Raw genomic sequence first — 26146 nt, forward strand, 5'->3', positions numbered from 1 at the left:
GGATGAATTTGGGCCAGATAGTAAGTTGTAGTCGTCAACATACAACCACACTTGGACCCACAACCACACTTTCCACTGCTGAGCCAGTGGTTAAGTGAGTTGCGGCCACGTTTATGATGGCTTTTTCTGCCACGGTTGTTAAACGAGTCACTGCAATTGTTACATTGCAGTAATATGCAATGTAATTTCATTATATTGTATGCTGATTGGTGTACATTCAAAGTGACAATAAAGCTATTCTATTCTATTCATTATTCTATTCTATTCATTATTTTATTCTATGCTATTTCTATTTCTAGTCATTCTATTCATTATTCTATTCTATTCTATTCTATTCTATTCTATTCTATTCTATTCTATTCTATTCATTATTTTATTTTATTCTAATTCTAGTCATTATTCTATTCATCATTTTATTTTATTCTATTTCTATTTCTATTCATTATTCTATTCATTATTTTTTTCTGTTTCTATTCTATTCTATTCTATTCTATTCTATTCTATTCTATTCTATTCTATTCTATTCATTATTTTATTTTATTCTATTCTATTTCTACTCATTATTCTATGCTATTCTATTCTGGTTTCCCTCACGGACTTTGTTGGGAAGGTTCTAGAAGGTGGTCACGTGACCCGGTACACCTGCCATGTTTGTACATATATGCCAAGTGCCTGAATTTTGTGACTGTGAGGAGGCGGGTGCCGGTTGTAAGTGTGAGGACTGGGTTCTAAGTCACTTTTTCCAGTGCCGTTGTCACTTTTGATGGTGGTGAAGCCGAGTGCCATTAGCTTTATAGACTCAGGTGTTGACTTTGTAACCGGGTGCTGTTTTTGTGCTTGATTAATGTGAGTGCCAAATAAAAATAATTATTTTTTTTAATATGAAATAAACTAACAGACATCTCTTTTTTTTTCTTTCCCCGTACAGGAGGCAGCTGGTGAAATTTTCAGGGAGGCGCTTGAAAACGAACATTTTCATCTCGAAGGTGATTTTTTATATATATACACATAACAAAAGCAAACATTTGTCTCTCTTGATATTTTTTCCCCCAAGCACAAGGATGTACGTTGGTCAACGTGCATTGGGGGAGAGGGGCAAAGAAATATCCTGCTTGTCATCTGGCCCACCTTGTAATATTTTTGATTCCAAGCCTTAGTCCAGGGGTGAAATGCTCCCGGTTCAGACCGGATCGCCCGATCCGGAAGCGATGGCAGCAGTTGGTTCGGACAACCGGTAGCAAAAATCCCTGCCCCTCCCCCATGCCCAGCTGAGCTGCACGATCATCAGAGGCTTTTTTTTTTTTTTTACTTTTAAAAGCATTTTTTTCTTCAGCCAAAAAAAATGCTTTTAAAAGGCTCTGACGATCAGGCAACTCAGCTGGGATTGCCAGAGCCTTTTAAAGGCATTTTTTTTACAACCTCTTGAAGAGGTTGTAGAAAAAATGCTTTTAAAAGCAAAAAAAAAAAAAGCCTCTGACGATCGCGTGGCTCAGCTGGGATCGTCAGAGCCTTTTAAAAGGATTTTTTTTTTACAACCTCTTTGGTCGAAGAGGTTGTAGAAAAAATGCTTTTAAAAGTAAAAAGAAAGAAAAAGTTGGCCACGCCCATTCAGTCACATTACCCCACCACCACCACCAAGCCACGCCCACAGAACCGGTAGTAACAAATTTTACATTTCACCACTGCCTTAGTCATATATTTCTTTGTTTATTTTGACCTTCCTTTCTCTCTACTGTTCATGGGCTTCCTTTTTAAAAATTGAATTCTTATTTGAATCCTATGAGCAATTTATACAAAACGAACAAGATCTTCATTATTAAGGATGGAGCTACCTGGAGAAACCCTACAAGGAAGATCTGTACAAGTAGTCCTCGACTGACGACCACAATGGAGCCCGACATTTATGTCGCTAAGTGACAAAAATTCATTAAGTGAGCTTTAACCCCATTCTACGACTTGTCTTGCCACAGTCCTTAAGTGAATCCCTGCAGTTGTTAAGTGAGCAACATTGTTGTTAAGTGAATCCAGCTTCCCCATTGACATTACTTGTTGGAAGGTCGCAAACTGAGATCATGTGACCCTGGGGACGCCGCAACCGTCATAAATATGAACCAGTTGTCAAGCATCCGAATGCAAATATGCGGGGATACTGCAACGGTCATAAGTGTGAAAAACCGGTCGTAAGTCACTTTTTCCAGTGCCGTGGTAACTCCCGTCACTAAATGAACTGTTGTAAGTCGAGGACTACCTGTAGTGGAATCCTTCCATCTTTTGTTCCATTCTTTCTTCTCCCTCTTCTCATTTGTCTCCCAAATCTCTTGCATTCGGCGGTCGGTGAGCATAATCAACGCTCGCCGAGTTGTTTTGGGGTGAGGAAGAAAGAAACTTTTATTCATTTGCCAAGTTCAGTTTCTCCTCCACAGGCATTCTGACAACCCCTTGGTTTCCAGGAGCCCCATTTTATATGCAATCCCCTGCCTCATTATCTGAGTTTGCTCATTACAGAGAGTGTCTCCTCTGCCTCCGTGTCTTTTGTCTTCCTAATCTTTGAGAAGTGTCTGTTTCCATAACTTTCAGGCACCTTCCTAAAAAAAAAAAAAAGTTGTTTCTTTGCTTAGGCTGTTTACTGTGCGAATGCAATCGAGAGGGATGGATGCTCTCCCCCACCTCTTTGAGTTTCCAGGTATATGTTTAAGAAATAGAAATGTGTTTAAGTTCCTTGCATTTTAATAATTTGTCTTTCTTTTGCATTTCGCCTCATTTTGCCTCTATGAACTCCCCTCGGAGATGTTCCTGTTGGGTTGGGGTATAGAATCCATTGTCAATATATACGTGGACATCACTTTAAAAAGTTGGAAGAATATTTCAACAGTGGATTCCCTTTCCTTTCCTTTCCTTTCCTTTCCTTTTCCTTTCCTTTCCTTTCCTTTCCTTTCCTTTCCTTTCCTTTCCTTTCCTTTCCTTTCCTTTCCTTTCCTTTCCCTTCCCTCCTTCCCTTCCCTTCATCCATTCTATATTCCTTTCCTTTCCTTTCCTTTCCTTTCCTTTCCTTTCCTTTCCTTTCCTTTCCTTTCCTTTCCTTTCCTTCCCTTCCTTCCCTTCCCTTCCCTTCCCTTCCCTTCCCTTCCCTTCCCTTCATTCATTCTATATTCCTTTCCTTTCCTTTCCTTTCCTTTCCTTTCCTTTCCTTTCCTTTCCTTTCCTTTCCTTTCCTTTCCTTTCCTTTCCTTTCCCTTCCCTTCCCTTCATCCATTCTATATTCCTTTCCTTTCCTTTCCTTTCCTTTCCTTTCCTTTCCTTTCCTTTCCTTTCCTTTCCTTTCCTTTCCTTTCCTTTCCTTTCCTTTCCCTTCCCTTCCCTTCCCTTCCCTTCCCTTCCCTCCCTTCCCTTCCCTTCCCTTCCCTTCCCTTCCCTTCCCTTCCCTTCATTCATTCTATATTCCTTTCCTTTCCTTTCCTTTCCTTTCCTTTCCTTTCCTTTCCTTTCCTTTCCTTTCCTTTCCTTTCCTTTCCTTTCCTTTCCTTTCCCTTCCCTTCCCTTCCCTTCCCTTCCCTTCCCTTCCCTTCCCTTCCCTTCCCTTCCCTTCCCTTCCCTTCCCTTCCCTTCCCTTCCCTTCCCTTCCCTTCCCTTCCCTTCCCTTCATTCATTCTATATTCCTTTCCTTTCCTTTCCTTTCCTTTCCTTTCCTTTCCTTTCCTTTCCTTTCCTTTCCTTTCCTTTCCTTTCCTTTCCTTTCCCTTCCCTTCCCTTCCCTTCCCTTCCCTTCCCTTCCCTTCCCTTCCCTTCCCTTCCCTTCCCTTCCCTTCCCTTCCCTTCCCTTCCCTTCCCTTCATTCATTCTATATTCCTTTCCTTTCCTTTCCTTTCCTTTCCTTTCCTTTCCTTTCCTTTCCTTTCCTTTCCTTTCCTTTCCTTTCCTTTCCTTTCCTTTCCTTTCCTTCCCTTCCTTATCTTTCCTTTCCTTTCCTTCCCTCTGCCTCTCTCTTTCTTGCCTTGTCCTGTCTTTGCATTTCAACATTCACTTTTTTCCCCATTTTCCCTGTAGTGCAATGTTTTAACGCTAAATCTATAATGAAAAGAAAAATATTGTGACCTGAAACCGAGCCAACAAAGCTCCCATTAAGACTAGCCTAACATTCGGAACATATCTTCAGCAGCTGTAGAGCTGCTTCTTATGCATTAGAAATCTCTTTTGTTTGATATCTTTTCTTTATGCACAAGAAGATCGGTTCTCACTGTTGCTTGCTCTGAGAAGGCAGATTCAGATTTTACTTTGGAAGAGGTTTTTTTTTTTTACTTTCTTAGTTTCTCCTGTAGTGAGATAGGTTGATACTTGCGTTCTCGTGTTCTACTTTTCTTTTCTTCTTGTTGTATGGATGGATACCTTGTTCAGCACTATCTATGGAGTAGGAGTAGGAATAGAATAGAATAGAATAAATAGAATAGAATAGAATAGAATAGAATAGAATAGAATAGAATAGAATAGAATAGAATAGAATAGAATAGAAATAGTTGGGATGGAATAGGAATATAGAATAGAATAGAATAGAATAGAATAGAATAGAATAGAATAGAATAGAATAGAATAGAATAGAATAGAATAATAGATTGGGATGGAAAATAGAATAGAATAGAATAATAGATTGGGATGGAATATAGAATAGAATAGAATAATAGATTGGGATGGAAAGTAGAGTAGAGTAGGAGTAGGAGTAGAGTAGAGTAGAGTAGAGTAGAGTAGAGTAGAGTAGAGTATAGAATAGAATAGAATGTATTGGAATGAAGAATGGAAGGGAAGGGAAGGGAATGGAATGGAAGGGAAGGGAAGGGAAGGGAAGAGAAGAGAAGAGAAGAGAAGAGAAGAGAAGAGAAGAGAAGAGATTGGGATGGAATATAGAATAGAATAGAATAGAATAGAATAGAATAGAATAGAATAGAATAGAATAGAATAGAATAGAATAGAATCTGGAAGGGACCTTGGAGGTCTTCTAGTCCAGCCCCCTGTTCAAGCAGGAGAACCTATACCATGTCTTTTAAGTGCCTATCTATACTCTTTTTCAAAAACCTCCAGTGATGGAGAGCCCACAATTTCTGGAGGCAAGCTATTCCACTGGTTAATTGTCCTCATTGTTAGGAAGTTTCTCCTCAATTCCAAGTTGCTTCTCTCTGATTCGTTTCCAACCATTGTTTATCGGCTTTGCTTCATTTTCGGTTGCAGTTGAATGCTAACTACAGTGTTGTGTGAACAGGATCCCAAATCTGTGATTCATCACGATGACTTTCTGAAATCATCTAGCTCAGTGGTTCTCAACCTTTTTCTTCAGCAGCAACCCCCTTTCAATAGCTTTTGCGGCCATGGACACCGAAGACTTAACTCCAGATTTAAATCATTTCTTCACCTCTTCGCAGACATCACGCCCCTCCCAGGGGTCCGTGGATCACAGATTGAGAACCACTGGTCTAGCTTCATAAATTACAATTTGAGGTAGACTCGTTTCATTAAACTATAGATAAGACGGCGTTTCTCCCCGTTCCAATATCAAGCGAAAGATTGAATCACTTTGAAGTCACATTACTTTCAATTCAAGACTGAACCCCTGGTGACTTAGAGGGATATGTGTTGTGGCCCGACAGCGGTCTGTGCAGCTAGTAGCTGATTCCGACAGCGAGGAGGCTGGTGTGGTGCTGCGCCAGCAGCCTGTGCAGCTGGCACTCGAGTTGGACAATGAGGAGGCTGGAGAAGATGTGGTGCCAGAGGCAGGGATTCAGCCAGGGCCTTCAGAACCTCCAGAAGCTCCCTTAAGTGAAGAGGACGAAGAGGAGGAGCCTCTTCTCGATGCATGGGTGCGCAGAGCTGCCAAAAGGCAGGAGTGGCTCCTCAGGAGGAGGTCTCTTCGAGAATAAGGCTTGGGGCTAATTGGCCACTCCCTTAGCCTATTTAAGGAAGGACGACAACTGAGGCAATTTGCAGGGAACAACTTCGTTCACTCTCCTTCGCGTCTTGATCTTAGTTCTCTGCAAATTGCTTCTGGGCTTTCTGCCAACCATAGTATGATTACGGTTATTTATTCTTTGGATTCTTGTAGGCTGTTAAGAAAGTTAATTAACAGCCTTTGTTTCAAAAAAAAACCCCTGATTTAATTTAGTAAACTAAGATTTGTACAGACTTTGTGTGTGCTGCGTTCTTTGGGGTCCGTAGCTGGGGCAGAACAATATGACCATATAGCAACTTTCTGGGTACACTACAAAAGATCTGCAATTCTAAATTTTCCATGTGTTCTTTTATCCCAGTCCTTAACAATCACCCATCTTTCCTTCTTCTTCTTGTGCCATATCCGTCATCGGACATTGGCGATCATGTTGGTGATCCTTTTTCCATCTTTCCTAGTTTTCTAAATCTAAGAAGGTTGGCCTTATAGCTGTGCTGTAGGGAAGTTGTACTCAACTCCTAACTGTTCATGATTTTCATCACAGAGAACCGGAATTCACATAATTTTGCTGACAATAACATAATTGCCTAGTTTTGACTTGATAGGCTGTGCGAATTTAACCATTGTGGTTTATGGGATAGGTAACAGCCCTAGTAGCTTATTCAACAAATCCAGATTCCGAAAAACTGATATAACACATTACCTACTTCTTTCTTGTGAACCAACAATCTGTGAAAATTCTTCTTCGTGATATTCTGGATTTTTCTGATATATTGATGGGAGGGATTAGATGTGATAGGATCATGTGTATCCCTCTCATCGAGCACAAAGAAAATCTGGAATGGCATCGGCTCTCCTGCCATGGATGGGGTTGGACTAGAAGACTTCTAAGATCCCTTCCAACCAGTGGTGAAATCCAAAATTTTTTACTACTGGTTCTGTGGGTGTGGCTTGGTGGGTGTGATGAGCGTGGCAGGGGAAGGATACTGCAAAATCTCCATTCCCACCCCACTGTAGGGGAAGGGTACTACAAAAGCCCCATTCCCTCCCCACTCCTGGGGGAAGGATACTGCAAAATCCCCATTCCCTCCCCACTCCTGGGAGAAGGATATTGCAGAAACTCCATACCCACCAGCCAAAGGTGGGATATGCCGGTTCTCCAAATTATTCAAAATTTCCTCTACCGACTCTCCGAACTGCTCAAAATTTCCGCTACCAGTTCTCCAGAACCTGTCAGAACCTGCTGGATTTCACCCCTGCTCCCAACCCTATTAATCTTATGTTCTAGCGGACGACTTAGCTGCCTTTGATGGGTCTGTGTATTTCTTGCCTTTATGGTTAGCCCCCAAAGTATTTTTGGATATGTTGCTCCCCAAACATTTAGAACATCTGGTGACCTACTGATGCTTCACCCGAGAAGATATAGAAGAACGACAGGGATCTGACAAAGCCCCCATTAGATAAGCAGTAGAATTCAGTGATTTTGTTCCAAATTGGATCTATTACTTCCCACACTTTATGGAGTTACCCGCAGTCAGCACCAGCAGCCAAAATACTAATAAAAAAACCCCCTCTCTACTTAAGTCCAAAAAAAAAAAAAAAAGATACTGGATTTAATTTCCAAGGTTGCACTGCAAGGCTTAATCAAATCCTTTTCTTCTTCACTGGTTTAACCGGTCAACAGCGAAAGGCTGTGGATTCTGGGATTAAGATTGTCTTTTGGTAAAAGGACTGTTACACGAGTCCTTTTTTAAAAAAAAAAATTGTGGAAAGAACAAAAGTCAACATCAAAGCTCTAAGCCACAAGGACAGGTTGTTGACTCAGTTTTCGGCAGCTACAGCTGAGTTATTTTGTTTATCCTGCAGCAGGAAAATAGAAACTCTCTTGACTATCATTGCCTAATTTAACTTCTGTCTGGTTTGATTTTTTTTTCTTTTAGACTTGAAAGTCCTAGTACTTTTGGGTCACCTGGCTTTTTTTTAAAAGGGGGTGTCTTCTTTTCTCCCACATACTGAAGTTAAGGCTCTTGGAGGGATTAAAGATAGACTGATTCAGTTTTAATCTCGATTTGATCATGATGATCTTCTCAGAATTAGAAAACATTGCAACTGGAAGCTTGAGTATACACTATATATATATAGAATAGAATAGAATAGAATAGAATAGAATAGAATAGAATAGAATAGAATAGAATAGAATAGAATAGAACCCCCTGCTTAGGCAGGAAACCCTACACCACTTCAGACAAATGGTTATCCAACATCTTAAAAACTTCCAGCATTGGAGCATTTACAACTTCTGGAGGCAACTTGTTCCACTGATTAATTGTTCTAACTGTCAAGAAATTTCTCCTTAGTTTTAAGTGCCCTCAAGTGCTTTGGAGAATAGCTTGACTCCCTCTTCTTTGTGGCAACCCCTGAGATATTGGAAGACTGCTATCATGTCTCCGCTAGTCCTTCTTTTCATTAAACTACACATCCCCAGTTCCTGCAACTGTTCTTCATATGGTTTAGCCTCCAGTCCCCTAATCCTCTTTGTTGCTCTTCTCTGCACTCTTTCTAGAGTCTCAACATCTTTTTTACATCGTGGCAACCATAACTGAATGCAGTATTCCAAGTTGCAGTATTTATTAAGGTAGATCTGGAAAGATAATCAGGTTTTATAGCTACTAAAAGGATCTACTAAGATTGGTTTCAGAATATAATCTAAAACTAGTTACTAAGTCTGCATTACTATTAATCTTCTCATCGTTCCTATCACCCATCTTCTCCCACTTATGACTGTATGACTGTAACCTTGTTGCTGGTATCCTTACGATTTATATTGACTGTTTCCTAATATGATTTTATTGCTTATTTGTTCCCTTGTTATTGCTTATTTGTTTATGATTCATCAAGAATCATAAGGTACAACATTTAATGTTGTATCATTAAATCATTAAATGTTGTACCTTATGATTCTTGATGAATGTATCTTTTCTTTTTATGTACACTTGGAGCATATGCACCAAAGACAAATTCCTTGTGTGTCCAATCGCACTTGACCAATAAAGAATTCTATCATCCACCTATCTATCTATCTATCTATCTATCTATCTATCTATCTATCTATCTAAGATTCCGGATCAGGTCAGGAAACATATGCCACCAGGATAACAGGAATATGACTTTATTGTTGTCAAGTACAATAATAAGAATAAGCATTTTGCAGGGTATAATAATAAATCTTGTCATCGGTATTTCTTTCTCTCCTGTTGTACACCAAATAATATCAAGAAGGAATTACTTTGAGTTTCTTTCTTGGACTTTCCATTTTCCCAAGATTGAGTCGCTGTTTCATGTCCCATCACGGATCATCCATTCCTTCCCCAAGGTCATCTCTATATAGGTAGTCCTCGGCCACACTTGAGCCCAAAATGTATGTTGCTAAGTGAGATATTTATTAAGTGAGTCCCCCCCCCATTTTACGACCTTTCTGGCTATTAAGTGAATCAGTGCAGCTGTTCAGTTAGTGACCCGGTTGTTAAGTGAATCTGGCTTCCCCATTGACTTTGAAGGTCGCAAAAGGGGATCACGTGACCCAGTGGTGGGTTTCAAATTTTTTTACTACCGGTTCTGTGGGTGTGGCTTGGTGGGCGTGGCATGGCTTGGTAGGCATGGCAGGGGAAGGATACTGCAAAATCCCCATTTCCTCCTAATCAGCTGGGATTTGGGAGGCAGGGAATAGATGGGGAAGGGGCCAGTCAGAAGTGGTATCCAAACTACTCAAAATTTCCGCTACCGGTTCTCCAGAACTGGTCAGAACCTGCTGAAACCCACCTCTGGCGTGACCCCCTGGGACACTGCAAAGGTCATAAATATGAAACATAGGGAAGCCAGGTTTACTTAGTTATTGCTTAGCACATTGTAAGCCACCCTGAGTCTCCGGAGAAGGGCGGCATATAAATCAAATTAAAAAAAAAAAAAACTACCATGTTACTAACATAACACCTGCAGTGATTCAGTTAAAAATTGTGGCAAGAAAGGTCGCAAAACTCACTTAACTGAGACACACAAATTTTGGGCTGAATTCCACCTGTAATGTAGAAAGTCTTCTGTTAAGGATGCTCTTATCTGCAGTCCAAATATGAGCCAAACATCTTCTTCCATCTCTATGTATTTCTGAGAAAGGACAACAGAAACCCACCAGTTTCTCTAGTCTGGTTGGTGGGAGGGAGGGTGAGCAGTATAGTTTTTAAAATCTAAGTCAAGAATCTACGAAAAGGGGAGGGGGTGTCTACATGCACGCACGAGTGCATTTATAGAGCCCTCTTTTCTGTCCTCCAAAGGTGGGGAGTGGGGTGAAAGCAAGAAATAATTGGAGGAGAGAACTTGCAAGCTGTCTTTTCATAACGTTCATATGGCTTGGTTAAATTCTGGAAGCCCCCGGGGGCTGAATGTTTTCAGGCACAACAACCCCATTGTTCTTGGGGGGAAAACTGTAACAAATAACGCTAACAGCAAGCGTGGGGCAGAAAAGAGCCAAAGAGGGGAGGAAAAAGGAAAGAGCTTCAGCCAGCTTGAGGTCCTAGCTTGAAGAGCATTGAAAACTATCAGGGACTTTATTGTCTGTTTCAACCTTATTTTTCTCCGGGTAGCTGCAAAAAAAAAAAAAACACCTCCTCAGTTTTACTCAGCAAGCAGAGAATAAGGTAGCCTTTGTTACCTAGACAGATTATAGCTTTCTACCCCCTCCCTCCTCTTAAAATCTGCTCTTCATAAAAACTCAGCATGGCGGGTGGAATTTCTCTGACTTGCTTCAGATACTGAAGTGACTTTTTATAGTTCTGAAGTCGCTTCAGGGATTTCATCACATGTTTTCAGTTTGAGAAGAAGGGATGGAAAATAGAGATGTATTTTTAGTGGGGAGGGGGGGAAGGAGGGTTTTTTTTTTTTCCATTCTCCTTTAACAGATGTTTCATCTCAATCATATCCAGACCTCGTAGTCGTGGTACAAATCAGCTTTATTTTCCTATGAAGGAAAAAAAAAAATGAAAATCTAGCATTTATTTGGAGTCAAGCTTCCCTTTTCCACCCCCTTATATTTCACCCCTCCCCCTAAATTTTAATGGAACTGTTATTAGTCTGTGAGTTAAAAAGAAGATAGTAAATTTAAAGTCAACGGGTAAATGTCTATGGAGATTCTCAGTCATCCAGGTCATAGTTGTCCCTAAGGTGTTTTTTCAAGAGGCAACTGGACTTCCTTGGATTTTCCTTGAAGATTGAAGAAGCTTCTTGGATGAGAAGCAAAACGTTTTCAAGGAAAAACAAAGTTGCCTCTTGAAAAAGCACCTTTGGGACAATCGGGAAACATTCATTATCTTTACAGGCAACCAGCTGGCCTGTTTTAGGTGAACAATCTGATGGCTTGGAATTGCGCACGGTCACTCACGCCCTTGTCACCTCCCGGTTGGACTATTGTAATGCTCTCTACATGGGGCTCCCCTTGAAGAGCACTCGGAGGCTCCAACTGGTCCAGAATGCGGCCGCGCGGGTGGTTATGGGCGCACCTCGTTGTGCCCGCGTGACACCCCTCCTGCGCGAGCTGCACTCGCTCCCAGTGGTCTTCCGGGTGCGATTCAAGGTGTTGGTTACCACCTTTAAAGCGCTCCATGGCATAGGACCCGGGTACCTTCGAGACCGACTTCTGCCACCAATAGCCTCCCACCGACCAGTCCGCTCCCACAGAGAGGGTCTCCTCCGGGTGCCATCAGCCAAGTTATGTCGGCTGGCGACACCCAGGGGGAGGGCCTTCTCTGTGGGAGCCCCAGCCCTGTGGAATGAACTGCCCCCCGAAATACGAAAGATTTCCGACCTCTGGGTGTTTCGCTGCGCTCTGAAGACCCTGTTGTTCCGCCAGGCAGGGCTATTAACATAACATTTTAAATTGGGGTATTTTAAATTTTTGGGATTTTAATTGGAGCCTAATTATTTAATGATTTTAAATTTTAAATTGTTGTCGTGTTTTTGTGTTTTTAAATAGACTGTACACCGCCCTGAGTCCTTCGGGAGAAGGGCGGTATAGAAATAAATTTATTTATTTATTTATTTGGTCCCTCACGTTTAGAGACATCCTGACTGAGGAAAACTGGTTTGGAGCAAACCTTTCCTAACAATCTCAACCTATTTTTGTGAGGGATGGTGTTGAAATCCTGACCACCTCTCCTGTTTAGTAAGGAAGATCTAGAAGGATAAGTCTGGAACTTTCAGTCTAGGAAAATGAGATAGGATTAACAGATTAACAGAGTTGGAAGGTACCTTATAGGTCATCTAGTCCAACCCTTAACTCAAGCAGGAGACCCTACACCATTTCTGATAAATGGCAGTCCAATCTTTTCTTGAAAGTCTCAAGTGATGAAGCTCCCACAACTTTGAAGGCAACTTCTGTTCCTTGGGTTGATTGTTCTCACTGTCAGAAAATTTCTCCTTATTTCTAGGTTGAATCTCTTCTTAGTCAGTTTTCATCCGTTATTCCTTGTCTGGCCTTCAGGTGCTTTGGAAAATAGCTTGGACCCCCTCCTCTCTGTGGCAGCCCCTCAAATGTTGGATGACTGCTATCATGTCTCCCCTGGTCCTTCTCTTCACTAGACTAGCCATGCCCAGTTCCTGTAACCATTCTTCATATGTTTTAGCCTCCAGTCCCTTCATCATCCTGGTTGCTCTTCTCTGCACTTTTTCTAGAGTCTCAACATCTTTTTTATAGTTTGGTGACCAAAACTGGATGCAGTATTCTAGGTGTGGTTTTACCTGAAATTTAGTTTACTCCAGAAGGTGGGTCTTTAAAAGTGAATATCCAAAGAGATCATAGACAGGTTATCCTCAGAGAAGATTTTACAGGTGTCTAAGGTGCCTTCATATCTTCCCCTTTGGCGTGAGTTTTCACTACAGTGGAAACTCATGATGATATAAAAACAAAGGATAATAATTTTCAGGTTATGTGGAAAGTCAGACAGCATATCAATAATTTTTTCTTCGGGCTGCACTTTTTAGAAGAGATGGAGATGTTTAGAGCACCAGTCCAGGACAATATGTTTTTGGTTTTTTTTTTACATATTTAAACACAATATGTTTAAATCGGTTTGCAGGACCATGGGTTGTATGGTTGGTTCCCAGCAACAAGAAGGACACTCAAAATTGGTCTCCACAGCCTTATTTTTGTACGGTGAGCTCCGTGAAGATCACAGTGACAGCTCTCCCCATGGGAAGCAATTTTGATGAAAAGGGAAATATGATTATTCCATCATCTTGGCGTTTTCAGAGCTCTTGTTATCACAGCAAATGTGGGGGCCTTTTTCTTTTCTTTTTTTTTTCTTTTTGTGCGCGTGGCACATCTAAGTTAGCCAAGAGATTGGTTGGGATCAAAGTCTGCATTATTAATGATATTACCTACGCACAACCTTCATTTAAATTAGTGTTGTGTAGGTTTTCCTTGGGAACTTCAAAATAAAACAACCCTAAAGGGATCACCAGACAACCTCCCTCCGAAAATCAAAATGAAATGAAAAAACATGATGATGGCAACAGAAATACGTTAAAAAAAATGGAGGGGTTGAGAAAGGGCTTATATCTTTAAATTGCAAATCTATATAAGCACTGAGCAACTCTGGGACAAAACAGCCATTTGTGTTATTTTATTATTATTTTATTAGTCATATTTCTATGCTGCCCACTCTCTGAGGACTGGGTGGCTTACACCAAAGACAGTATACTAAATAGCACATTGCCCCCAACAATCTGGGTCCTCATTTTACCCACCTCGGAAGGATGGAAGGCTGAGTCAACCTTGAGCCGGTGAGATTTGATCCGCTGAGCTGCTGAACTAGCAGTCAGCTGAAGTAGCTGCAGTACTGCACTGTAACCACTGCGCCACTTCAGCTCTTCTGAGGCTGGATCTCCTCTCCCTATTGCACTTTTCTTGATCCCTTTTTGTTAGCAGTAGGAGTTAACAAAATCCTGAGCCATTGGACAAGGCCAGGCAAGGTTAAACACAGCCAAAGGTGGGACAGAGCCAGGTAAGCCTTAGAAAATCCATCATGTATGTCCTGATAAGCTATCACAATCACACACCGCTGAATATGGACCTTGTTGTGTTTCTTTGGTAGGCTGATGTGAATCATGTCTCTACTGGTGCTCTCTGAACTTGGTGGTTTTTTTGCAGATGTTTCATCACCTAATTAGGTAACAATGTCAGTGCAAAACCTCACTCCCTTTTTAGCACTGATTATGTTAACTAGTTGGGTCATGAAACGTCTGCAAGAAAACATCCAGCTCAGAGAGCACTGAGGACCCCACCATTCAACCCTGAGCGACAAATAGTCTCTTCTATCAGTGTCATTTCTCTATTGGTGAATGAACTGCTTAAATTAGGGGCTCTGTTTTAGGAGATTTTCAAAAACAGATATCTGAAACCGAAGGTTTCACCCAAGGACCACCTGTCTGTATGGAACACCCCCCCCCCAAATATTTGAGTGCCACTTGTATGGCACTTCCAGTTTTGATAGCAAGGAAAGATTACCCAGTACTTGACAGGTAACTATGCTACCTATCATTACTTTAAGCTTAAATGCCGGCAGAACTAAATTAAATGTAGGTTTTGTCCCATTCCACCCGTTTCTTCAACCTGCCTATATTTGGGGACGTTTTTCTGGGACCGTTCTCCAAAGTTTATCAGTCTCCAGGCGTTTTACCATCTGCTGCTCGAGCTAATGTTCCATAACCTATTTCTGGTTTTGCACCTCCTTTTGATGAACTATAAAAACTGCCTTCTCCTCGCCCCCATCTGCTGATCTCCCAGAGGTGGGTTTTTTTCCCTTCATTTTTTTTCATTTTTAGGAGTCTTTTGCACCCTTAGTAGTCATCTGGCGCCCAAGTCACGAGATCCAACAGAAGCTGTGTGTCTTCTTTTATGAGGCAGTAATTTGGAAGGTTTTTTTTTTAATTTAAAAAAGGCTTTTCTGTACACAGTGATAGAGCATTTTCATCTTCCGTTCCATCTAAACTGAACTTGCTAACTTTCGAAGGAGGAGGATGAGCGGGGAGGGCTAGGATAGAGGGGGAAAATATATATATACATACATATCCTTTGATCTTAGCAGAGATGGGAAAAGCCTGTTCTGTTGAGGCTTTTGGCTAACAGAACAAACAGTGTTTAGAATTTAACTTTGCTTAATTAATTAGTAATTCTGTTTAATGCCGTCTGATCTCCATCCAAAAGGTATTCTGAAGCTTGGAAAAGTGAACATCAAAGTAGGTTAGGTGAAGATGGTTAAGTATGGCATTTAATCTAGCTGCTGCTGTTGATGAAACGTTATCAGCCAGGCCACTAATTAGAAAGAGAAACGATTGTCTGCTATATAAATTCATCAAGCTATTTAGTGCAAAGAATTAAGCTAGGTGCCTGAGCTGGTATTGAAGTGATATAATTGCGAACTAATAGCAGTTTAGAGGTGCCATATGGTTTGGCGATATCTGTCAATTTTTCTTTTTCCTGAGCGTGTTTGAAGGAAGGGTGGAAAAAAAGAGAGTTAAAGTTAAAACGCGGGTTACTTTGGTTGAATTAATGATCAGTGCAAACAGAGAGAACGTTATTAATTCTTCATGTCTTGTCTTCTATGATCCCATTTGTCTTCTTCTGACCGTCCGGTCAAATAAATTATTCAGATTGAGAAAGTTGAGGCTCAGAAATCAGCTAGTTGGGATCAGCTGACAGAATGGGCAAGCGGACAAGAGGTGGTTGAAGGCTAGTGTGGCCATGCAGATGGTTGCCATGGGAGATGGCAGCCATATTTGTCTGGGTAGCACGGAGATGAATAAAGAAGCAGTCTTGTGGAGACGTTTTGTGGAGGCAGAATGCTTCATCGCGGTGTGTCTTCCACAATTCAACATTGGCAGGGTTCGCCTAGCACACCAAGCCACAGTTGTAAGTGGCTTACACTTACACAACTAAGTGTAGCAATTGTCAGGGTTCCAAGTAACACCCCCAACCAAAGAAGACTCCGAGGCTTGAGTTTCTTCAAAGTTCCATTTTATTAGAGATGTCATATTGGCACATCTGGGAAAACCCGAATCTGAAATCTTCCAGGTTTTCTCCACACAAAGGAAAGTTCAAGTCCCTTCCCCCTGCACCCACATGTCCATCACGTGGTCCAATCCAAGCACCGTCCCAACTGGAGATGCCTCCCAGTTCCATCCCTCCAAGTGCAAGGCAAGATGTCCTTGACTTTCTGAGAAAGGAATGTTATTATGACTATATATCACCCTGGCTCCATACAATCCCCCCTCCCAGTTTCCCACAGTAGTAAATGTGGCAGGCCTGAAGATCCAACGAAAAAGATGGCTTCCAGGCCTGACAGCAATCTCGTCCAAAGCCACTGACCGTTGGGTTCATACAACATGCTAAGGCCCTACGAAGAAAATCATGTTTTGGTTTTGGATGTTCTGAGGGAAAAAAATCTAGCTTCCTCAACTTCCTATATTCCCAATAAATCCCAAAGGTCACTTCTCTCCAAAGGACAGAAGGAATGAGACCGCCATTTTTAAGGAGACATCTTATCCTGATTGGAGATTCCCCCCCTCTCCTTCTTTGGAGAAATTGAAGCAAACTGTCTATATACAGTTGGAGAATTTCAGAAGACCGGTTGTGCCCAGGTGTAACAAGACTAGTCCACAAAAAGCTGATTTGTCAAGCTTGCTATCTTTTTTGCAATATGCCACCACAGGAATAAACCTGAAGTATTTTTTTTTCCCCCTTCAGTCTGTCCTGCTCTTAAGAATTTGCAGGTAAAAAAATTGGGCTCCATTGAATTGACATAGTCCTCAACTAATGGCCAAAAGCTGGGACCAAAATTCCCCACCGCTAAGAAGGCGGTTGTGAAATGACCTGTGCCTGATCTTATGTCCTTCTTTTATACCATGGTTCTTAAGTGAATCACTGCAGTTATAAAGAGAATTATATGGTCATTAAATGAACTTGGTATTTGCCAGTTCTCCGAACTGCTCAAAATTTCCATTTCCACCCATTCCTGGGGATATTGCAAAATCTCCATTCCCACCTCACTCCAGGGGAAGGATACTGCAAAATCCCCATTCCCTCCCCATTCCTGGGGGAAGGATATTGCAAAATCTCCATTCCCACTCCACTCTGGGGCCAGCCAGAGGTGGTATTTGCCGGTTCTCCGAACTGCTCTACCGGTTCTCCAGAACCTGTCGGAACTTGCTGGATTTCACCCCTGCCCACCCCACCCCCCGAAGTGATCTTGCGCACAGATCTCTTTTGAACAGCTCTGAGATGAAAACTGGGATCCTTGACGATCTCCCGTTTATTTAAGATGGCAATCTCGCCGAGACAAATGTAATATTGTTGGCAAGGATTTGGGTGGAAGGTCACCAGGTGCGCAGCTGAACTCTTAGCATTTTGCCTTGTGGTTTTTCTTGGGTTTGTCGTGCTGCCAATTTGAACTCTTCCCGGCCATTATTTGCATTTTTCTTTTAAAGACGCTTTCAGCGCATTGCTTTTCTATGGTGCGTGTGGGATGCGAACACATCTCTTTAATTGTCCTGTGCTGCTTCCTATGCATAGAGACAGACAGCTGAAGGGCATATAGCCTAAAAGCACTTAAATTTTCTGTATTTCTGTTAAATGCGTGTTAAAACGAAATTTGTTTGCCTCGAGCCAAAAATGCAATCCTTTGATATCCCCCCCCCCATACTATCTACGCCAATGATGGAACAGTTTGACTGATGCAATGATCTTTTATCCTAGACAGCCTGTTTATTTACGTACGTATGTATGTATTTATTTAAAAGATTCATATAGCTGTCCATCTTAAGTTATCTGGGCTGCTTTTGAAGGGGGCTTTAAAGAAATAGATCTGTATTACACCAGGGGTGATGCCTTCTCCGTTGATGGAAAAGTTTGTATCTGTAGTTTGTGACCAGCCTAGGCAATTAATAAAGACGCCAGGGAATTTCTAGAAGCCTGGCGCTCTGACAAATCATCAATAGACATTAACAACATTTGTAGACTGTGCAAAAGAGACAATCAACCAGCCTAAAAGAGAACCAAAAAGGACCCCAGCACATCTCCTCCAGCAATCAACACCCAGATGAGCATAGATTAACTCCAAGGTTAATTAATTTATTTATTTAATGGTTTGATTTATATGCCGCCCTTCTCCGGAGACTCAGGGTGTCTTACAATGCGTTAAGCAATAGCCTTCATACTTTCGTATGTACCTGCTTAGTAGGGCTTTTGGGCCCTCCTAAGCAGTGTTCTTTTTTATACAAAGTCAGCTTATTGTCCCCACAATCCGGGTCCTCATTTTACCTACCTCGGAAGGATGGAAGGCTGAGTCAACCTTGAGCCTGGTGAGATTTGAACTTGCAGTAATTGCAGGCAGCTGGTGTTACTTAACAGCACTTTAGTCTGCTGTGCCACCAAGGCTCTTGGTAATATCAGACCAACAAGAAGCAAACAATATCCCAGTCAAGAAACTGCCAAAGAAGCCAACAGCCATTGTGCAAACCGAAGCATTATGACATTAAGATTTTTTTTTAAAAAAAATCCAATCTGATTTAGTTTTATGGGTACACGGGGTGATAATTTCTGTTGGCTTTGAACAAGGAAAAATGCGTGCATGCAAGTTGTAACAAGCCCATTCTCTTTTAATGCTTCTTTTTTTTTTCTTTTGAAAAATTCACTTTTGTATTTCCTTTGAATGTATGTGTGTGTGTGTGTGTGTGTGTGTGTGTGTGTGTGTGTGTGTGTGTTTTAAAAGCCCATTTTTCTTCAACCAGAGAGCATTTCAGTAGAGGGCAGAGTCCTCTTATCAATATTGTATTGTGTTAAATCGAATTATATTTTGGATGTCAAAGTTAGGATCATGGGAGTTATTCTTTTTAGGAAAAAAAAAACCAATGTAAAATTCATGGTTGTACCGAGTTGTTGAAAAGGAAGCCAAAATTTAACATGGTTGACAAACATGGGTTTTACAATGAGATCCCTGACATATCAAATAATTAAGCATGAAACCACAAATAGGTTATAATTTCATGTTCAGAACAAAGCTTTCTGTGCAGCTATTTTGATTGTTTTGAGGTTTGCCCTGAAAAATGCATCTCTCAATAGAGCTAAACTGGGTTTAGTGGTGGGAAAATGTGCTGTAGGTCAAACCCAGTGGTGAAATCCAATTTTTTTTACTACCGGTTCTGTGGGTGTGACTTGGTGGGCGTGGCAGGGGAAGGATACTGCAAAATCTCCATTCCCACCCCAGGGAAAGGCTACTGCAAAATCCCCATTTCTACTCCACTCCTGGGGGAAGGCTACTGCAAAATCCCCATTCCCTCCCGACTCCTGGGGGAAGGCTACTACAAAATCCCCATTCCCTCTCCATTCCTGGGGGAAGGATACTGCAAAATCCCCATTTCCACCCCACTCCAGGGGAAGGGTACTGCTAAATCCCCATTCCCTCCCCATTCCTGGGGGAAGGATATTGCAAAATCTCAATTCCCACCCTACTCTGGGGCCAGCCAGAGGTGGTATTCGTCAGTTCTTCGAACTACTCAAAATTTCCGCTGCTGGTTCTCCAGAACCTGTCAGAACCTGCTAGATTTCACTCCTGGTCAAACCTAGAACAAAACTCTAAAAATTCAAGAGGTTTGTTTCACGCTAAGGATGCTCAGACGTCTCTTTTAAACTTGGAACCAGGTTAGAGATATTTTGTGCCTCCCTACAGCTAAACTCAACGCAATTTCTAGAACGTTCTCCTTAACTCCGCCTCTCTCTTTCGCACCCAGTTGCTCTGCCCCCAGAAAAGACAGAGGGAGCTTGCAGTGGTGATGAGAAGAAAGCAGAAAAGGAAACCGATGGCCGCGCAAATGCCAAGAAGCAGCTAAAATTTGAGGTAAGCATGTTGGTCTTTTGCAAGTTGCTCTTAAGATCTTGAAAAGACGGTCGTTTCCATCCAACTTGACTCCTAATCGGCTCCATATTAGTGGTTTTGCGAAGGCAAGCGTCGTTCGAAACAGCGATGCTGGTTTGGTTCCAAACATTTGGGGAGTGTTCTGAGGTCAGGACGGCTCTGGTTCGCGCTTGGAACCCTTCCAGAAGAGTTGGAACAAGATCAGAACGCTTCCAGAAACGATGAAATAACCCATTTTTGAACTTGAAACGGCATTTTGGAGTCTTGAAATGTTTTGTCTTTGAAACATTTCACAAGCCTGCTTCAATGCGTGTCCTGTTTTCCTGGAAGATAGAAGAAGCTTCAAGAGTTCAGAGAACTGCTAGCTGCGTGCCCTATTTGGGAGTGCATTCTAAATATTGGAGAGGATTATCTTGTGTGTGACGTTGTTGTTGTTGTTAGTTGCAAAATCGTATCTGATCCATCGCAACCCCATGGACAACGTTCCTCCAGGCCTTCCTGTCCTCTACCATCCTCCGGAGTCCATTTAAGCTCATGCCGACTGCTTCAGTGACTCCATCCAGCCACCTCGTTCTCTGTCGTCCCCTTCTTCTTTTGCCCTCCATCGTTCCCAGCATGAGGCTCTTCTCCAGGGAGTCCTTCCTTCTCATTAGGTGGCCACAGTATTTGAGTTCCATCTTCAGGATCTGGCCTTCTAAAGAGCAGTCAGGGTTGATCTCCTCTAGGACTGACCGGTTTGATCACCTTGCAGTCCAAGGGACTCGCAGGAGTCTTCTCCAGCACCAGAGTTCAAAGGCCTCAATTCTTTGGCCCTCAGCCTTCCTTATGGTCCAACTTTCACAGACATACATTGCAACTGGGAAAACCATAGCCTGGACTATATGCACATTTGTTGGCAGGGTGATGTCTCTGCTTTTTAGTAAGTGCTGCTGGTTGGGGGATTCTGGGAGTTGAAGTCCACCCATCTTCAAGCTACCAAGGTTGAGAAACACTGCTCTAGATTCATGCCCAATTGGCCTGCAGCACTAGCTAACCTTAGCTGATCTGGAAAAGCTAAGCCAGACCAGGTTCGATCAGGACCACCAGGAGTGTAGACTAGACTGAGAAACTAGAAAAAACAACAAATTGAAAGGAGAAGAAAAAAAAACCTGGATAGCTCATTCCAAGAAATCACTAGGAATCAAACTTGGTTCGAGAGAGACCTTTTATTTGGTGGTGTTCTTGTGTATGCAGTAGTTCCATGCGTGCCAGCCAAACACCACAGATCCTAACCGTGGCAAAAATTTGTGTGTGTTTGTGTATTATTCCTATGTCTCATGAACTGGCGCTACTGAAGTCTCTCTGCTAGCTGTCATCACGCTTCTTTCTCCGAGTTTCTGTTTTCTTACTTTCTTGCCAAAGGTGATCAGTATGTTGTTGTTGTAAAAGATACAGATAATGCTGGGAGTAAACAGAGCCAATTACAACTACGTAAGTGATCTAATTCTCCTCCCCGAGTATAAATTCAGCTAAGTAGACAGATTAAGAGCCTTCCGAGGTTGGCTGTGATCTTGCCAAAATGGTTCCAGGACTGTTCCAGGACTGATAACTGAAGTTGGAAAAGAATAGGCTTTCATCTTTTCTTTTTTTTTCGCCCCCTCTCCTATGCCTCCTGGATTGCTCTTTCAAAATATAATTAGTGAATCAAACAGAGAGAGATCCTTGAAAAAAATAGGGACTTTTCCTGTAGTTTCATTGATATCTAACACAGTCAATGGTTTCTATGATTTGAGTGGCTTTAAGATTAAGTCTCTCCCTCCCTCCCTCCTTCCCTTCTCCCTGCCTCCCTTCCTCTCTCTCTCCTCTACTCTTCTATCTCCTTCCTTCCCTCTCTTCCTCTCTTCCTTCACCCGCTCTCTTTTCCCTCTACTCTTCTATCTTCTTCCTTCCTTCCCTCTCTCCCTCCCTCTCTCTTTTCCCTCTACTCTTCTATCTCCTTCCTTCCTTCCCTCCCTTCCTCTCTTCCTTCACCCTCTCTCTTTTCCCTCTACTCTTCTATCTTCTTCCTTCCTAGAGCCATGGTGGCGCAGTGGTTAGAGTGCAGTACTGCAGGCCACTTCTGCTGACTGCTGATTGCCAGCAGTCTGGCAGTTCAAATCCCACCGGCTCAAGGTTGATTTCAGCCTTCCATCCTTCCGAGGTCGGTAAAATGAGGGGCCAGATTGTTGGAGGCAATATGCTGATTCTGTAAAACCACTTAGAGAGGACTGTAAAAGCACTGTGAAGCAGTATATAAGTCTAAGTGCTATTGCTTCCCTATCTCCCTCTCTTCCTTTTCTGTACTTTTCTCTCTCCTTCCTTCCTTCCGTCTCTCCCTCCCTCCCCACATAACACCTCATATCAAAAACTGTTGATAAGAAAGACAAAAAAAACTCTGGATAGTGGACTCAGCAGTACTTGGAGACAGCATAACAGTTGAGAAACAAATGGAGAAAATCCCAAAATATAAAGTCTTGGCAAACAGAAGTGTAATGAACATGGCAAAAGAAAGCAAAGATAGCACCAGTGATAATAATTGGTGCCTTGGTTCAATCCCAAAACCTCTGAAGCACATTTGAATATCTGTCGGCATTGACAAACTCCCCACCAGTCAATTGCAAAAGGGCAGCTTGACTTGGAGCAGCTTACATCCTGCAACGATATCTTTTCACACCATCGAAGAACAGCATCTGCCCATCCCAGGACCTCGGGGGAAGGACTCGATAAGTGGATAAAAATGCCAAATCCAGTCGGACTGCGTGATTAGCCGTCAAGATACCCTGTGCTGATTTCTATCTCCCGGCTGTGCAAGACAGAAGCATCTCCTCCTGTGTCAGGTGTGGAGTGGGGGCACCTGCATGTGCCCGCTTGCATTTCAGATCAGAGTTTCTCAGTGGTGCAAGCGAGGGCCTAAGCACCCAGGAGGCAGCTTTCATTTTATGACAGGGCACTGAAACTACGACAGACAGCCAAAGAGGTCTAAATCGGAGGCTTTTAAAGAAGCTGAGAATGTTTGTGTAATCTGAACCTCCACTTCCACAACTGTGTAGGGGTCTTTTGGCAGCTTTCAAGCAGGGGCCTGTAACAAGCAAGAGACGGCTGCCTTTGAACTCAGCGGGGAACTGGGGGCTTTACCGTTAACTGCTGTAGGGAATTGGTTTCAAGTCAGCAGATCAAGGAGGTATTTCAGGCCTTCCATCTTGCCAGAGCTATTTGGAAGTGTTTATTTTCCTTGAGTGCAACAGCTTTTCTTTTAATTGGCCCCCATGCCTTCCTTCGCTCTCCCCGTGACTCCGATCACGCGAGTGCCACAGAAGGAAGGCGAAGGTCCTGTAAAGTTTGAGGTGAGGCCTCGGATTGAAACGAGACGGTTGTGCAAACAGTTTTTCCTCCTTGGAAAAAACTCTTTTTAAGACTGAAACTGGAAAGCTCCCTAGTTTAATTCTTACCTTAGCCAGGTAAGAAGACCCAGGTGTCCTTTCAGGAACTATAAGTAAGTCCTCGACTTACAACAACAGCTCGTTTAGTGACCATTCAACGTTACCGCAGCACTGAAAAAAAGTGACTTTTTTCACACGTACGACTTAACGTGGCAGCATCACATGATCAAAATCCAGACTCTTGGCAACTGATTGGTATTTATGACGGTTGCAGCGTCCCGGGGTCATGTGATCTGTCCACATCTGCCAACATATAACTTTCTGCCACATAGAAAGAACCACCGCCATTTAGGACCTCCCCCTCCTCTTCTTCTCCATAGGTAGTCCAGAAGGACAGCAAAGTTGATGGGGGTCAAAAGCCTCTGAGAGACTTAAGGGAGGGAAGGATCGTTGCACCATACCAGACCTGGCTCCACCAGTAGTCATCAACATGCATGGCCAGTGCTGTCTCAGAATTACGCCTTGAATAGTCTTCAAGGACAGCTCTAATGAAAGGGTCTAGATCAAGGGTTCTCACCCTGTGGTCAGATGAACAGATTAACAGAGTTGGAAGGGACTTTGTAGGTCATGTAGTCCAAGCCCCCCTCCTGCCCAAGCAGGAGACCCTACACCATTTCTGACAGGTGGCTCTTCTTGAAAGCTTCCAGTCTCTTCTTGAAAGCTTCCAGTGATGAAGTTCCCAAGGTCCATGGATTCCTGAGGAACACAATATCACAGGGGGTTCGTGAATTGTTTGTTAAGTCTAGTGTTTTAAATCTTGAGTTAAGTCTTGGGGGGTCTGTGGCCATGGTCCATGGCCACAAAAGGTATTTAAAGGGGAGTCCATGGTGGGAAAAAAGGTTGAGAACCACTGATCTAGATTATCTGTTCCTTGGAGGGCCTTTTGAAGCCACAGCTTAACCACTTTCTCAACACTCACTGCTAATAAAAGCAACATTAAAGAGATTTTCTCCTTTGGAAAAGCATCTTCAAACATAAAGTATGTTTTAGACAACAACTAGCATTTTGTTTTGGTTAATCTAACACACGTTTTTTGTGTGTTCCTTAGGAATTGCAGTGCGATGTGTCTGTTGAGGAAGACAACAGGCAAGAATGGACCTTCACTCTCTACGATTTCGACAACAATGGCAGAGTCACCCGTGAGGTAAGTCAAATTACACCCTAAAACAGCACCGGATAAAAACAAGGGCAAAGTAAATTGAGAAAAGGTCAATTATACAAGTCATAAATCAATACATTTCTAGGTCAGGAGACCATGAATGTTACACGTGACTGAAATGTTACTGATTCATTTTCTATAGTTTTTGTTTTTTTTTAGATAAATCCAGGCACTCATCCTTTATGGCAGGGGTCTCCAAACTTGGCAATTTTAAGACTGGTGGACTTCAACTCCCAGAATTCCTCATCCACAAGTTTCCAAATTTGGAGATCCCTGTTCTTTGGAATGCTTTTGAGATACGTATTTGGAATGTTTTTCATAGATACTAAAAATGACCTGAGTACAACGGGGTTGTGGGTTCAAAGATCTTTCTCTCTTCATCTAATCTAAGTAGGAGACTTGCTTCTCAAATGCATTTGTCTACACCAGGTAGTAGATGTCAATGGAGATTCTCAGTCATCCAGGTCATGGTTGTCCCAAAAAGTATTTTTTCAAGAGGCAACTGGACTTTCTGGTTTTTCTTTGAAGATGTCTCGCTTCTCATCCAAGAAGCTTTTGTTAAAAAAGAAGAAAAAAGAAGAGCTCTGAAGAAGCTTCTTGGCTGAGAAGTGAAACGTCTTCAAAGAAAAACCAGAAAGTTTACTTGCCTCTTGAAAAAGCACTTTGGGGAATATCAGGTAGTAATAGTTTGATATGTAGATCCTCATTGTATGGATGGACTCAGCTGGAATAGCATTGCTTTAGCAGTGATGTCAGAAAATCTGCCTTTAGATTAATTTGATCTGTGGATCAAACCTCCACAGAACTGGTTCGTATGTGTTGAAATCCTTGCCTGAATTTGCAATCCTGAATGAACATTTATTAATATTAACTAATTAATTAATACACATTAACAATATATGTTATGGCTGGATTATTATTTATCCTTCATATTTTAGCAATAGCACTTAGACTTATATACCACTTCACAGTGCTTTGCAGCCCTCTCTAAGTAGTGTACAGAGTCAGCCTATTGTCCCCAACAATCTGGGTCCTCATTTTAGCCACCTGGGAAGGATAGAAGGCTGAGTCAACCTTGAGCCTGGTGAGATTCGAACTGCCAAATTGCAGGCAGACGGCAGTCAGCAGAAATAGCCTGCAGTACTGCACTCTAACCACTGCCCCACCGTGGCTCATTATTATCTCCTTTATTCCCCCCTCTTATTGGTATTATGATTATTGCTCTGTTGCTTTGCATGTACACTGAGAGCTTCTGCAACAGAGACAAATTCCTTGTGTGTTTAATCATACTTGGCCATATAAAGTATTCCGTTCAATTCAAGATATGCCCTCTTTTTAATGGTTCTGCTTTTAGAATACCAGAAGTTCTTGTCTTTTGCACTTGGCATTGTTTGAAGTCAAGGATTAGCACCGTGCATGTATGTATGTGTGCGTGTTTCAGGAACGTTTTAAAAGTGCGAATCTGGAAAGCGATAAACATCTGAGACAAATTATTCTTTAAACAGAGTGTCAAGAAAGCGCCCTTTGCAAATATTAAATCCTTTCTGGCTCTTCCAATTGCTGTCAGAACGGAGCCAATAAAATAGCAGAAGTCCTACAGCTGGACTGATAATCACATTTATCACAAGGAGAAGGGATCTAA

General features: G+C 42.2%; 1 protein-coding gene across 1 annotated transcript in view; it reads left to right on the plus strand.

Annotated features, from left to right (window-relative positions):
- NKD1 (NKD inhibitor of WNT signaling pathway 1) overlaps positions 1–26146 on the plus strand; it is a 77102-nt gene that overhangs the window by 44081 nt on the left and 6875 nt on the right. The window contains exons 4-6 of the mRNA XM_070952893.1: positions 929–986; positions 19763–19869; positions 24394–24489. Of these exons, the coding sequence (XP_070808994.1) occupies positions 929–986; positions 19763–19869; positions 24394–24489 (261 nt within the window). The remainder of the gene's footprint in view (positions 1–928; positions 987–19762; positions 19870–24393; positions 24490–26146) is intronic.

Source organism: Pituophis catenifer, unplaced genomic scaffold (assembly GCF_029215685.1).
Source record: "Pituophis catenifer annectens isolate HBS135680 unplaced genomic scaffold, rPitCat1.0.hap2 SCAF_13, whole genome shotgun sequence".
In the NCBI taxonomy this organism is placed as follows: domain Eukaryota; kingdom Metazoa; phylum Chordata; class Lepidosauria; order Squamata; family Colubridae; genus Pituophis; species Pituophis catenifer.